The 12,487-nt window shown below is 45.9% G+C and overlaps 1 protein-coding gene across 2 annotated transcripts in view; it reads right to left on the bottom strand.

Moving 5' to 3' along the window:
- The window catches only part of ANTXRL (ANTXR like), a 63,317-nt gene extending 50,830 nt beyond the window's left edge, over positions 1–12,487 (bottom strand). The window contains exons 1-2 of one of the 2 annotated variants that reach the window (XM_082052967.1): positions 12,472–12,487; positions 10,385–10,613 (exon numbers count right to left, since the gene is read on the bottom strand). In XM_082052967.1, the coding sequence (XP_081909093.1) occupies positions 10,385–10,545 (161 nt within the window). In that variant the 5' untranslated portion in view covers positions 10,546–10,613; positions 12,472–12,487. Of the gene's footprint in view, positions 1–10,384; positions 10,917–12,471 lie in introns of those variants that run through there. The other variant, XM_082052966.1, reaches the window with a different exon arrangement.

Raw genomic sequence — 12,487 nt, 5'->3', positions numbered from 1 at the left:
AGCATATGAGCTAGGATAAGCTTGCTCATGTAACTCTGCACTCCTTTTTTGAAGAACTGGTGATTAATTTGCAGAATGAACTGGTTGTCAAAAAATTATGAAATTGCCAGGCACTGAGAGAAGGCAACGAAGCACTGGGGGGACTGCTCAAACCAAGGGTTGGGATCCTTTGCAATCTCTGATTTATACATTCAACACAGTAACATATCTATATATTCATGAATGGCACAATGAAAGGCGCTGGCACTGTTAGCATATGAGTCCTTTTCTCATCATTAAAAAAAATAATACATACTGATGCAAGGTATGTACTTTAAAAACTGCTTTTCCAAAGGGATCTGAGGCAGGTCAACATCTGTGATTCTCCAGGATTTTTTTGAAAGTCATAGGCCAGATTTCTAAACATGATGAACACATATAGATTTTCCTTGAATCTATGCAAGATACATTTACAGTTCCATTTTTTTTTTCCTATTTATTCTTTCCTCCCCTCTACTTTCAGTTTCATTCTGAGCTTTCCATCCCCCTTAAATGCACTTCCTGCAATTTCCAATGGAATCACTTCCCTACATAGAATAGCCACAGTGACTTTCTTGGAAAAGACTGACCTATTCTGGATGAGGTATCAAATTTCTATTGCCAACTGCAGAGGCACCGATGCAATCCAAAAAACAAAAGTAGCAGTGAATTTTCTTTATAATAGCAATGAATCAACATTTCCAGTAGCTTCTTAGGACTATCAGACTACTTCCACCCTCCCTTCTTTCTATATCTACCCCTCAGGCAAAGAACAGTTTGGTGAAACAGCCTAGACCCCCATCTGTCAACTGGGAAGTGTCAAAGCCTGACAAAAATACTAGCAAAGATATGTTACTGTTTCAAAATCCCACATAAAGAGTACCAGTGAAATGGTCAGCACTTAGTCACTTTCCCTACCACACTGCTTCAAGCCCAGGTGTGTCACCTACCACTGCAAATGGTGTCCAAATGCCACCAAGGCTGCTCATGTCAAATCCCTCATGAAGATCAGAGAGGGTGGCCTGGCTTACAGAAAAGCTTGATTTTCCCCCTCTCCCACCCAAGTTCACCTTTAAACATCCCTGTTTGTAAAGTCCTCTTATTTGCTGTTTCATATATATATATACACTTTGGAGGCATCTGGGGTTTGTCCTGGTAGTTTCATCTGTTGCCCCAGAAGCCTGATCCCATGCCATGACCAATGCCAGTTTTAATGGAAGAGTATACAAAAAATGCAACAATAAAATGTTTGCTAAATTATATACTAAGTTGACAAATGCTGTCAAATATTACTCCCAACACTAACAAACAGAAGCTGCTTTTGTGATATTATCTTTCACACTGCAGAATCACTTTTGCTGCCAGCAAAACTAAGTTGCTGCCCTTCATGGCTAGATCAGACTACAAAGTTTTTGCCTTGGTTTCCCATGGCAAGAGGGAGGCCCCAAGCATACCCTAAGTTCCTTTATGACCATGGCCAGTGCTTGAAAGCCACTCTCAATTTTAACTCCACAGTTACCAAGCCTGAAGAAAGCACAGGGTCTTTCAGTGATGCTCTACACTACAGCTTACTCTTGGACATCCACACAGCATGATTTTTACAGCACTTTTGGTGCTTTTGTTTTTTTCCCTTAGAACTTTACAGTAACCAAGAACAAACTCCTGTTATTCAGCATACCTGTGCTAATAGGAACCCTGGACAGAGTTGGCATTTTGTCCCAAAGTGCCAATCAGTAAATAACCACAAACAGATTCCTTGCCTGGCCTGTTTGGCCACCAAATGATACATTCCTGTAAAATTTCAGAGAAACTGCGAAGACTTCTGAATAAAGAGCAAAGAATAAATGAAGCATGGAAAAGACCAATGCTATTCAGAAAAAGCACTGGACATGCAATGCACTTGTCCACCCTCATCAGTAACTAGGAGAAGCTATGGGAAGTGATGCAGCCAGGGAATACTACATATCCTGCTGTGGAGGTTTGTACCCATGGATATATCAAGCCAGCACTGTGGTTGTCTGCAAACAAGTCAGGCCTATCTTGTCGGCTCATGACTTAGAGATTTCCTGCTTTCAGTCATCAGCTACCTGGTTCAAACCCTCACATAAACTGAAATGGCCACTGTTACCCAGCCAAACCCCGGCCTCGCTCCCCACACCACTGAAGTAGCCCAGCAAGCCTGATGTTCTCTGCAAAGTACCAAGCCCCACAAGCCAAAGACCTCTGTGGATAGTGACCCACAGCTTACAGTCTGTGTGCCTTTTGGAGTCAAGCAGGACAGTGAGGTTCCAGCCCTCAGAGGTTACATAACTCTCGTGGCAAAGGAAAATGCAAAGCACTAAACAGATGCTGTGGACAGCTGGAGCACCACAGAAAAGTTTTCAGGGCCTGTTTTTACTGCCAGTTCCGCTGGGGTAAACCTGGAGCAGGTCCAGGGAAATACCAGAATTTCCCAGATCCATACCTATGCAATTGAGATCAGGATTAGGCCCAAGCAAAGTGAAAAAACCCACAGGAGCCATTTGTTGCAAGCACGGTCCCTGCTCCATCAGCTCTGCTCCCATTACACATGAGACAAAGAGTCAGCAAACCACAACATAGGAAGGAATGTGCTCCCGGCCTTTTCAGGACGCAGCTCAGAGGAGCAGCTACTGCTGCAGCTCCTGCTGCTGTTTTCCTGAATTTCACATTGCTACTGCTTGATGGGAGGGGGAAAGAGGAGGTCATTGAGTATTTCTGGGGGTGGAAGGAAGTGATGTGATTGCAAGGCTTGATTCTGGCTCCTGCTTACTTTGGAGTGTCTCCTTCTAGCTTAGCAGAGCTCCCTGTCAGTATAAAAACAGTGAGCATGTTAGAGTCATATCTGCCTTAAACAGTGGGATTTCACTGCTGTTTGAGAAGACAATAAAGCACAAGACAGGCTCAAAACCCCCTTTCCTAACAGGGTCCTAGGGGCAGTGGAACCCAGAACCCAGAGGAATCAAGCAGCACAACCCTGGCACATAGGGTGCCACTTTTTAGCCCAGTTACTTCAGGCAAAAACCAGGAGGGTCAGTTGTAAGGTGTCTGTCCTAGGACGTGTGATTCACAGTTCCAGCTAAATTCACCATCAGGAGCCTATACATATCAATCTGGTGCAATATATATATATCAGACTTGCAGCTTAGCGGTGAAAGTTAATATCCCAGCAGTACCCAAACAGTAAATACTTTTATTACCTCAGGTACACAGAGATAAGGCAACAGGATCCAAAGCCTTTCCTCCCTGCTGAAAGTGTGAAAGTGACACCCCTTAAAGATACAGAGCTGCCCCTTGTCCTGTTGCCCCCTCCCTCCCCCACTACTTACCTCTGTTGCAGATAAGCTGAAGGCAGCAAGTCCAGAGATCCTGGATCAAGAAACAGACCCACAATTACTGATGCTGGGTTCAGTTTGAGTACGGTGTCAGGGGAGTACAACACCCATTGAGTTTTTGCAGGTCCCTGTAAGTCTCAATCCCCTCAAGCTAACCATGGCCCTCTACACAGCCCATTGCTCAGAAATGTGGCACTTAGTTGTTATTTGAAGATAGCTCTTTGTGGTCACAACCCCATTGTGGACAGCAGAAAAATTCTTGCACATGGCAAATAACTGCTCTGCAATAAAAGCAAACCCTGGGGCATCTAGTTTGTTATGGTTTCAGACATGCACGTACATGTTCATCCACCCCTCTGCTCCCTTCTTCTGAGATAGCAGAGCATTCAAACTGACAAGAATCCTCTCCCAAACAATTCTTCCAAGCATGGAAGGGACCTTGACTGAGTGATTCATCCAGGCAAGGAAGGGCTAGTTTATATTATCTGCTCCAGAGGCAATTAGAAACACTGGCAGAGACAGCCATTCTGAGACTGTCCTCACTTCAAAGTACTTGTAACATTAATGGACAAGACAAGGGCTGGAATGGGGAAGGGAAGATATGGAGAAGCGAATGAAAAATGGATTTCTTAGTCCTAGGCCACCACCCCAAGCACAGTGCTCAGAGTATTGAAATCCAAAAGATTTCATGACCAAACCCATTAATTTTCTAGATAGCTTTTCTCCTATAAAACAACTGACAAAATTTACAGCAGCATTACTGACTCCTTTAAATCATCCCTCCTACAGTAATCCACCTAATCTACAAATCCTATCCACCTGGTGTTGTAGCTGTTGCTTCATAACCAACCACCAGAAGACCACGTCACAGTGAAGTTCAGAAGCCACGCTCAGACTGCATCCAACCACTTCACATCTCCCTGTACAGCTCCTGAGCTGCTCTGAGCAGCACCAGGCTTGGAATACCCACTCTCAACATCCCAGACCTCTGCAGCACAATGCAGGGAGCAAAGCAGAGCACTCAGTCCCAGTCACACCATAACAACAAGGTGCAAATGATAACCAGGAGAAGGGAGATACAGCATTTGTGCGGTTAATGACTCACAGGAGCTAATGCGTCTTCTCCATATTTTAGATGAAAGGGTTCAGTCCTACTACACCTCATACAAACTCAAATCACAATTCAAACCAGCACTTGAGCTGCAAACTCAGACAAAAGTAATGAAATTTTCAGTCACTGAGTGCACACAAACCAGACTCCTAGGTCAGTGGGAATCTTACGGTTTACTTCCTTGGCTCAAGCCCCAAATAAATCAGATTTAGTTACATGCATAAATAAACTGCCAATGACAAGCTGCCATGGCTTTTTCTTCCTGTTAACTGTACACATTTTATGTCAAATAACCACTACCCATTAGTTTTGCCTTATTTTATAAGGAGTTCTTTCTTGGGGTAGTGGGGAGGAGAATTGGTTTTCCTGATTTCCTTTTTCTATTTCTTTCCTGCCAAAAGGCAAATCTGGCAGAATAATACCAGACAAAATACAAACAAATAAAACCTGGTTCAAATAACATAGGTACCTCTGAAGCCAAATAAAAATTTGCTTTGGAACATTCCAAGCAATTATACCTGGTTGTAAGAAAATCACAGCACTGGCTGTGATATAACCACAACAAAGAAAGATACAAGGCAAAATACCAACAGATTGTGTTTTGAAAACAGTAAAGATTGTTGCTTACGGGCAGCTGGAGAGCATGAGAGGTATCATGTAGATGATGTGGCTACATTATAAAGGGGGGGGGGGTGGGAATCAGATTGAAAAGGAGGAAGACAGACACAACCACTTTATAATAAAATATACATTATAGTAATTAATGCCATGTAAGGAACAAAGCTGATATTTTTATTCTGATAGCAACTCCTCTCAGCCTCAACAGGAATAGTGGTTTAAGTCAACCATTACAATATTTTCAAATGCAATTAAGTTAGGTGACAGAACACATGTTCAGGCACCCATCTTCACCAGCAGTTTGATTTCAGATCACAACACTGTTGTTATCCACACTCTTCTTCTACTCAAGCACAGCGTAAAACCAGCACACAGAACGGCATGGGACCAAGACAGCATGAAGAGGGAAGCTGCAGAAGTTCCCACAGGTCCAGCTCCATCCTAACACTCTTGAGCTGAGACTATGTGGACACAGGAAAAAAGGCAGAGGGCTACAGTGAGACCCTAAGGCAAAAAATACTTGCTCCCACTTGTAATTCAGGAGAGCTAAATTAATTCAAGTCATTGGCAAGGAAATAATCAGGGTGGGGAAGGGGGAAGGGAGAACAGGGGAAGTGGGACGCAAAATGTATTTACCAAACTCTCGTTTGTTTTAAATATGGCATATTATGAAAAAAAAAAAAAAAAAAAGGTATCTAAAGATCAGCAATTCACTATATTTGCCTTAAAGTGATACAAGCTGGTCCAAAAGAGCAGCTACCTGAAATGCCTCTTGTTCTGATGGCTTTTTGGCTTGTCTGAAGTGAACTAGGAAGTATCAATGTGCTTCCCACCCAACACCTCCCTTCCCCACAAAACCAGCTTTTCAAGGGGAAATTTGGGATGTTGGAGCAGACACAGACAACATCCCCCCAAAAAACAAAACAAACAAAAAAATCAGGACGGAGATGGGACAGGGTAGCTAATTTTCCATCTAATCAGAGGTTGTGCTCTTCCCCACCATCTCCCTACTGTTGACATTCACCTCTAGAGTGAGGCTAAGCAAGTTTAAAGGGAGGCAACTGGAAAATTGATTACAAGGTTTGACTGGCCACGTTTTACTCATGTCTTTACCAGAGCTGCTGTTGACAAGGATGCTCTTGGGAACACGGGAGACAAAACAAAAAAAAATGATGTGAAAGACAAAAGACAGGATTACCATGAAGATGGACTACCCAGAAGTTCAAGATGAAGACTGGAAAAAGTGTAGTTAGGCCAGCCTCCCCCAAAGAGTTAGAATCACTGCTCTCAAAGAAAATCAGACAGAGCCTTTCTCAAAACATTTGCACTTCCATGGTCTGTACTGTGGAAAAAGGAAACATTTTCCCAAGGCTGTGCAGCTCATTTTTCCCCCAAATCCAAACAATTTCTTAGCAAACATCCCAGCAGGGAAAAAGAGAAAATGCTTTTTTCTATCTCACATTTCTCCAACCCCCCCCGCCCCCATTTCCCATCCTGTCCTACAGTCAAAAAAAAAAAAAAAAAAAAAAAAATCAAAGAAATTTCTTCATACTTGGTAAATATAAAATACAGACAGCTATGCAGCTCAGATCCATCGTGTCAAGAATCACCAGGAGCAGATATTTAAGTCCTTATTTTAAAACGGTTTCTATTTGTTGCACTAATAAAAAAATCATAACGATGCTACCAGGCACTGTTATAGTTAGAAAACACTAGAGGTCACTCACCCTTTCTGTTGTGCAAGTGCATTTCAATGTGATTACAAACAACAGCTGGATGTTAACAGCAAGGCAGGGATGAAAGGGAATTATTTACATACACAAACATGAGGATGCCACTACAAGACCTGAATAGTCAAGCAATCTAATCCCCAAGAGGACCTGTCCTCAGCAGTTTGGGATGGAACTCAAAAAAGTTCTTCATGCATGCGGACAAGCAAAGTAAAAGAAGCAACCAAAGCAAATGAAAAGTACTCAGCTACCCATTACACTGGGCTTAAGAGCTATGATTGTTAAAAGGTAAACAAGATCTTTGATATCACATGTGACTTGATCTTACCACAAGCCATAGGAGAGGTGGGTATGCCAGCTGCACAGTGTACTGCCTTACCTCATGCAGGGGGAGTGACTCCACTGCAAGCAGAAATCATTCTGCTGCTTCAGTATGAATACTTTAAAGTCTTCCACTACACCTCTAAATAAGCTCAAGCCTGCATAGCTCACAGTACAACATACAGATTGCAGACTTTAAGCAGCTGCCTCTGCAGCCAGCAAGTGTCCAGTTCTTGTAGCTTCAAGATGTTTGCTCATATAAACATCCATCTCCAGAGACAACACAGTCCTAATGTGGCTCTGGCATGGTCAGACAATCCTAAGGAGGATGGTGGCAGGTCACCCTCCCACACATGCTCCTTCTCTGTTCCACCATGCCAGCTTCTTGACCACCCAAGACTTAGTTCCACTTCACTGATCTTGCCTATCCTATGGAGTTAACATAGAGGGCTGCCATCAACTTAAGGCAGAGAAAAACGGTAAAAAAACAACAAGTTTCTTTTTCTAATTGGCAGCATATATATTATACCAATAACTTCACCAGCAGATGATCTTTTCCATCTGATGGTTGTTGCCTGCAGGATTAAATCCCCACAGACTTTGCCTGGCAGAATGAAAAATCATGCTCCAGTAAAGTCATTGCAGTAACACACAGTGCTTACATGCATAAAGAAAATGGTTTGTTGTCTTATTCCAATCTGCCTCCTACTGATGTGAGATTACATCTTTCTATGGGGAAGCAAAGCACAGCAGATTTAAAGTCATTTTGGTTCACCCAGCCTGACTTTAGAGACAGGGCCTGTCATGCAGCTGAAGAGCACACCACAGGGTCACAGGATTAAAGCCTGGGGTTTTCACAGACCCAATGCTTGAATCCTATTGTTAGACAGCTAATTAAGACTGAATGCATCCAACTCCAGACTGGCAAGGCACCAGTGAAGGAAGGCAATCCCCAGGCCATGTGGGGATACTCTATGGTGTATAAAGCTGGGCTTCTCTGGGGATTCTCCCATTAGAAATTAGAGCCAGAATTCTTCCCAGATATGTGCCAGTACGGATCCAATTCTGAAAAAAATGTGTCCACTGCATTTTCAGATTTGACCAGCTGCTTCTGTCTGTCTTCCTGCCTTCTCTCTACTAGGAATAGTCTGACCTTTCTCCACACAAAGGGATTATCTTAGCTCCTTTCTGAAGAACTGTCAAGATCCAGAGTCTATCCACTCAGTCAACCCTCCCTGCCTCCATAAAGCTCCTTGTGCTGTGCCAGATGTCACAGAATGCAGCTGGGACTAACTACACCCTCAGCCAGCGTGGGACCTATGGCTCCTAAGATCTGGCACTCTAATATTACCCACATGGATTGTAATGCAATCTCATTGAGGCCAAAAACAGCTTTGCCAACACATTGCCACAGACTTGGTAGGAGCAAGGATGGATTCTAAAACCACACAGGGCCCAAGTAACTTTTACTGCAGCTTTTTGCCAAAGAAGAACTCTGTGGTGTAAGTCTCAAAGGTTATAAAGACTCACTTCACATCTGAAGCCAACGAGAGTTTCCCCACTGGAACCAAAGTGCGTGGCTTTTACTTCAACCTTAATCAGGTCTGGTTCCCAGTGGATCACTGTACTGAGTGGCCTGCTAAAAGGAAACATGTTATTTCATGTCCACAATACTGAAAAGGACTTGCTTACAGAGCCAACTTTCTATTGCTTTATATATCAGTAACTCTGAGGAAGTCACTCTCTTCTCTGACTTGATTTCCCCAGATACAACATGAGTGGTAACAGCAATCACCCCAGTAAACTGCTTTCTGATCTACAAATGAAAAGTAGCATAGGAGCACAGCATGGTGATTACCAGGGGTACACAATGACATTGTAAACAAGGAAATTGCACTGTAGTAGACAGACACCATGTCACAGAGAGAAACCATATTGCAGTCACCAACATTTATTGTTACAAGGAATTCAATATGGGAAGTGAGCATAACAACACTGCCAGTCACTTTTTGAAAGCCTGGTGAGAATGAAGTTGAGAACTAACACTAGCCCCCCACAGAGTTCTTTCTAGACACGACGGTTACTTCAGGAACAAGTCCATGGTGAAAGAAAACAATGACCTCATGGTGTGTTAGTGCACCTTCTAGAAAGGCAGAATGCTTAAAGACAGATCCTTTTCCTTTAAAATCAGAATCACTACTTAAGGACACTTTTTTTTTTTCTTTTCTTCTTCTTCTTCTTCTTCCTGAACACGGGAATATCCTGGCTCTCGAGTGAACGTAGCTTTTTGCCTCATGCAGGCTGTGCAGAAGGCCTGATGGACTGAACAGTTATCCCAGTTGGGAAACAGAACAATGCAGCCTTCATATGTGGCTCATGGGTAAGAATCACAAAAAAAATGGCTTCAGTCTTTCATAATACCATGTCAAATGTGTAACCCAGGATATATTAGATAACACAACTGTCACAGTGAGTATATGTGGGAGACTATTTATCAAGTTTAACCCATGGCTGTTAAGCCAGAGCAGTGTACCAGGAGAGACAGAAATTTGTGCCTTCCAAAAAACACCTGTGAGTGCACTAGTTTACCACTTACTTTGCTAGTGCTTGTTATAACACGCCTATGAATGTGAGCTTAACCATACCCTCTGGCCATACCTAAATTGGGATAACATGGTATTAAAGTATTTGCCAACATATTTTAATAGGTAATGCAAACACAGGTTTAGACAATTCCAAAGAAGTTTTATAAAACTTGTTTCTACTCAACCTTTCAGTGAGTCTGTAAAAAAGCAACCACTACCTATGAGCAGTCTTGTCTTAACTTTAGGTAGGTCTGCACAGCTCTGGCATAGCTAAATACCACAGAAAACATCTCTGCACTTAACCCGACTCTAAACACCAAACTCCAGGGTGCTGGGGATAATGACCAACATGCCTTCAAACCCAGTGCTCACAGCCCATGCACCTCAGGCTACAAACTGAAGGCGACCACCTTTCCCGGGTTTGCATGTGCAATTAACCCAAGACAAAGCGCAGTGCTGCCCAAAATGTGCCACTTGGGAAACACACAAGTTTTGGGAAGCAAAAATAACAACTCTGCGCCGCACATCACATTTGGCACCACGGCAGGCAGGGGAAGACACCCGGGGAGACAGGAGAAATAACGTTTTCGCTGCTGCAAGGAGGCACTGAAGGGTGAATAAACGTTTTTAAATGCAACTGTCACTTACTTATCCAGGACGAAGTAGAGATCAAAGGCACCGTGACAAGAGCGCTGCTCTTCTTGCTCTTCGTCCTCCTCCGGCCGGGCGCAGGAGGTTAGGCTCCCCATTGCCAGCAAGAAGCAGCACAAAACCGCTGCTTTCTCCACGCTGCTCGTGCAACTCGCCATCTTTTCCCTTCCTTACTTCTTTCTCCTCCCCCAGTCTCTCACTTCGCTCGCTGTAGACCTTACGGGCTCTTCGGAAGGGTCAAGAGAAGAAGGGGGTGGGGAAAAAAAAAAATAAATCACTAACTTCAGGATCTCAACTCAACCCTGCGGCCTCAAGGCAGCCGTGCCCGCCGGGCAACGGACTGCTGGCTCAGGGCTGGGAGCTGAGCCCGACCGGATGGTCCGCAGAGCCCCGTCCCCATGCCCCGCCGCATCGGCGGCTGCCCCGAGCAGCTCAACCCCGTCCCGCACGGGGAGCAGCGGCTCCTCTCGCAAGCACCAGAGGCAGGAAGGGGCAGAGGGAGGGGATCAGGGGGAGGGAGACAGGATCTTATAGGGGCAAGCTGAACTGGGACTTTCCTGTTCCGGGATACAACGATGGGAAAGGCTGCTGAAAGCGGGGGACCAAGGCTAGGGACCGCTGCGCCCGAGCCCCGTCGCTCCCCGCAGACACAGGGCGGGCGTCCCGTTCTCCTTCCCTCTCGGGCTGCCCGCGGGGCCCGTAGCAGCCGCAGCGGAGAAGGGAGCGCAGCCGCCCCCGCCGCTGCTCCGGGGAGGCGGCTCGGCGCTGGCTGCCCTCGGGGCATGGTTGAGCGGAGCGGGGCACGGGGGCTCCGTCGCTAGCGGGAGGGGAGCCAAGCCGAGAGCAGGAACAGCCTCCAGAGCACTGCTGCCGATCCTCCTCTACCTCTTGCTAGGGGGCATTAGCCACCGGGGCGGAAAGAAGTTGTAGAAATGATAAGCATCATTGCAAAAACGTGCGACAAACGGGAGGTGGGGGGACGACGCGAGGGGGCACTTATGAAAAACTGAGTTGTAGGAGATGACTGCAGTTTAAAATGTTATTGCCTGGGGGTAAGACAGGTTTTCACAACTCTTTCATGCCACAACAAATTGTTTCTTTTCGGTGGTAAAAAACCTTAGTTTACCCACACTGGGGTCTGCACACATCCTGCGGGCAATGAGTAATGATGAAACGAAATCTGCTAATGGCTGCTTTGCACAGTAGCGTAATCACTCCCAGCCAAATACACATAGGTTACAAAGCACTGCCCTAAAGAGTTGACCCAGCTCATCTGGATGCTGTCTTCAAAGTTTGAATAATTAGTGGCTTCCAGCCGCTTTCCCCTCCCCCACACCCGTTGCTGCCCATAATTAATGAAAAGAGCCACGGGGAGGAATGCGAGTAGAGTCACTTTGCATGACAGAATTGGGACCAGACGTTTCTCTCTTTTTCTTGGGGGGAGACTTTTGAACGCGAGTCAAAGTCGAGGGGAATCCATCCCCAGTGGGGTGCTGGCACGCTGCCCCATCTGTACCGCCCCCCAAACACCCACCGCCTCGCTGGGGCCCTCTTCGCCCTGAAAGCGGAGCGATAACGCTCCAGCCAGGAACCGCTTTTACATGCTAACAGCAGAAAGTGACAACTCATCCTCCACCTCCACCCCGACAAAGCTGATACGCGAGGGGGCACAGGGACTCCCCGGGCGGGGTTCAGCTGCGGGGAGGAGCTGGAAGGGCTGCGGGATGTGGGTGTGAGCGGAGTGTGGGCAGCTCTGTCCAGGGCCGCGCCGGCTCCGCGGTAGCTGTGCGGCTCCGTCGGGAGGCGGCGGGGCTGGCCCCATACAGCCGGCGGGCCCTTTCCTTCTGCGCCCAACAAGGACACGCGTGGACGCGGCGCGCCTGCCCCCGCCACGCAGAGCTTTTTCCCCGTCGGACCCGGTTCCCCCTCCAGGAGCCCCTCACGTGTTTTGTGCGGTGTAGATTTCCGCACGCAAATCTGAAATAAAGTTTGCGCTGCGAGGGAAGCATCTCAGTTTCAGTTCTTTGTTTCTGTGTTGGACCGAGCTCAGACACATCCAACCGCGGTGGCGGTCGGGGACTTACCAAGAAAAGATTAGAG

The sequence above is a fragment of the Streptopelia decaocto genome (assembly GCF_964273445.1).
Source record: "Streptopelia decaocto genome assembly, chromosome: 5".
Taxonomy (NCBI): domain Eukaryota; kingdom Metazoa; phylum Chordata; class Aves; order Columbiformes; family Columbidae; genus Streptopelia; species Streptopelia decaocto.
This window is presented reverse-complemented; position numbering and strand designations above follow the sequence as displayed.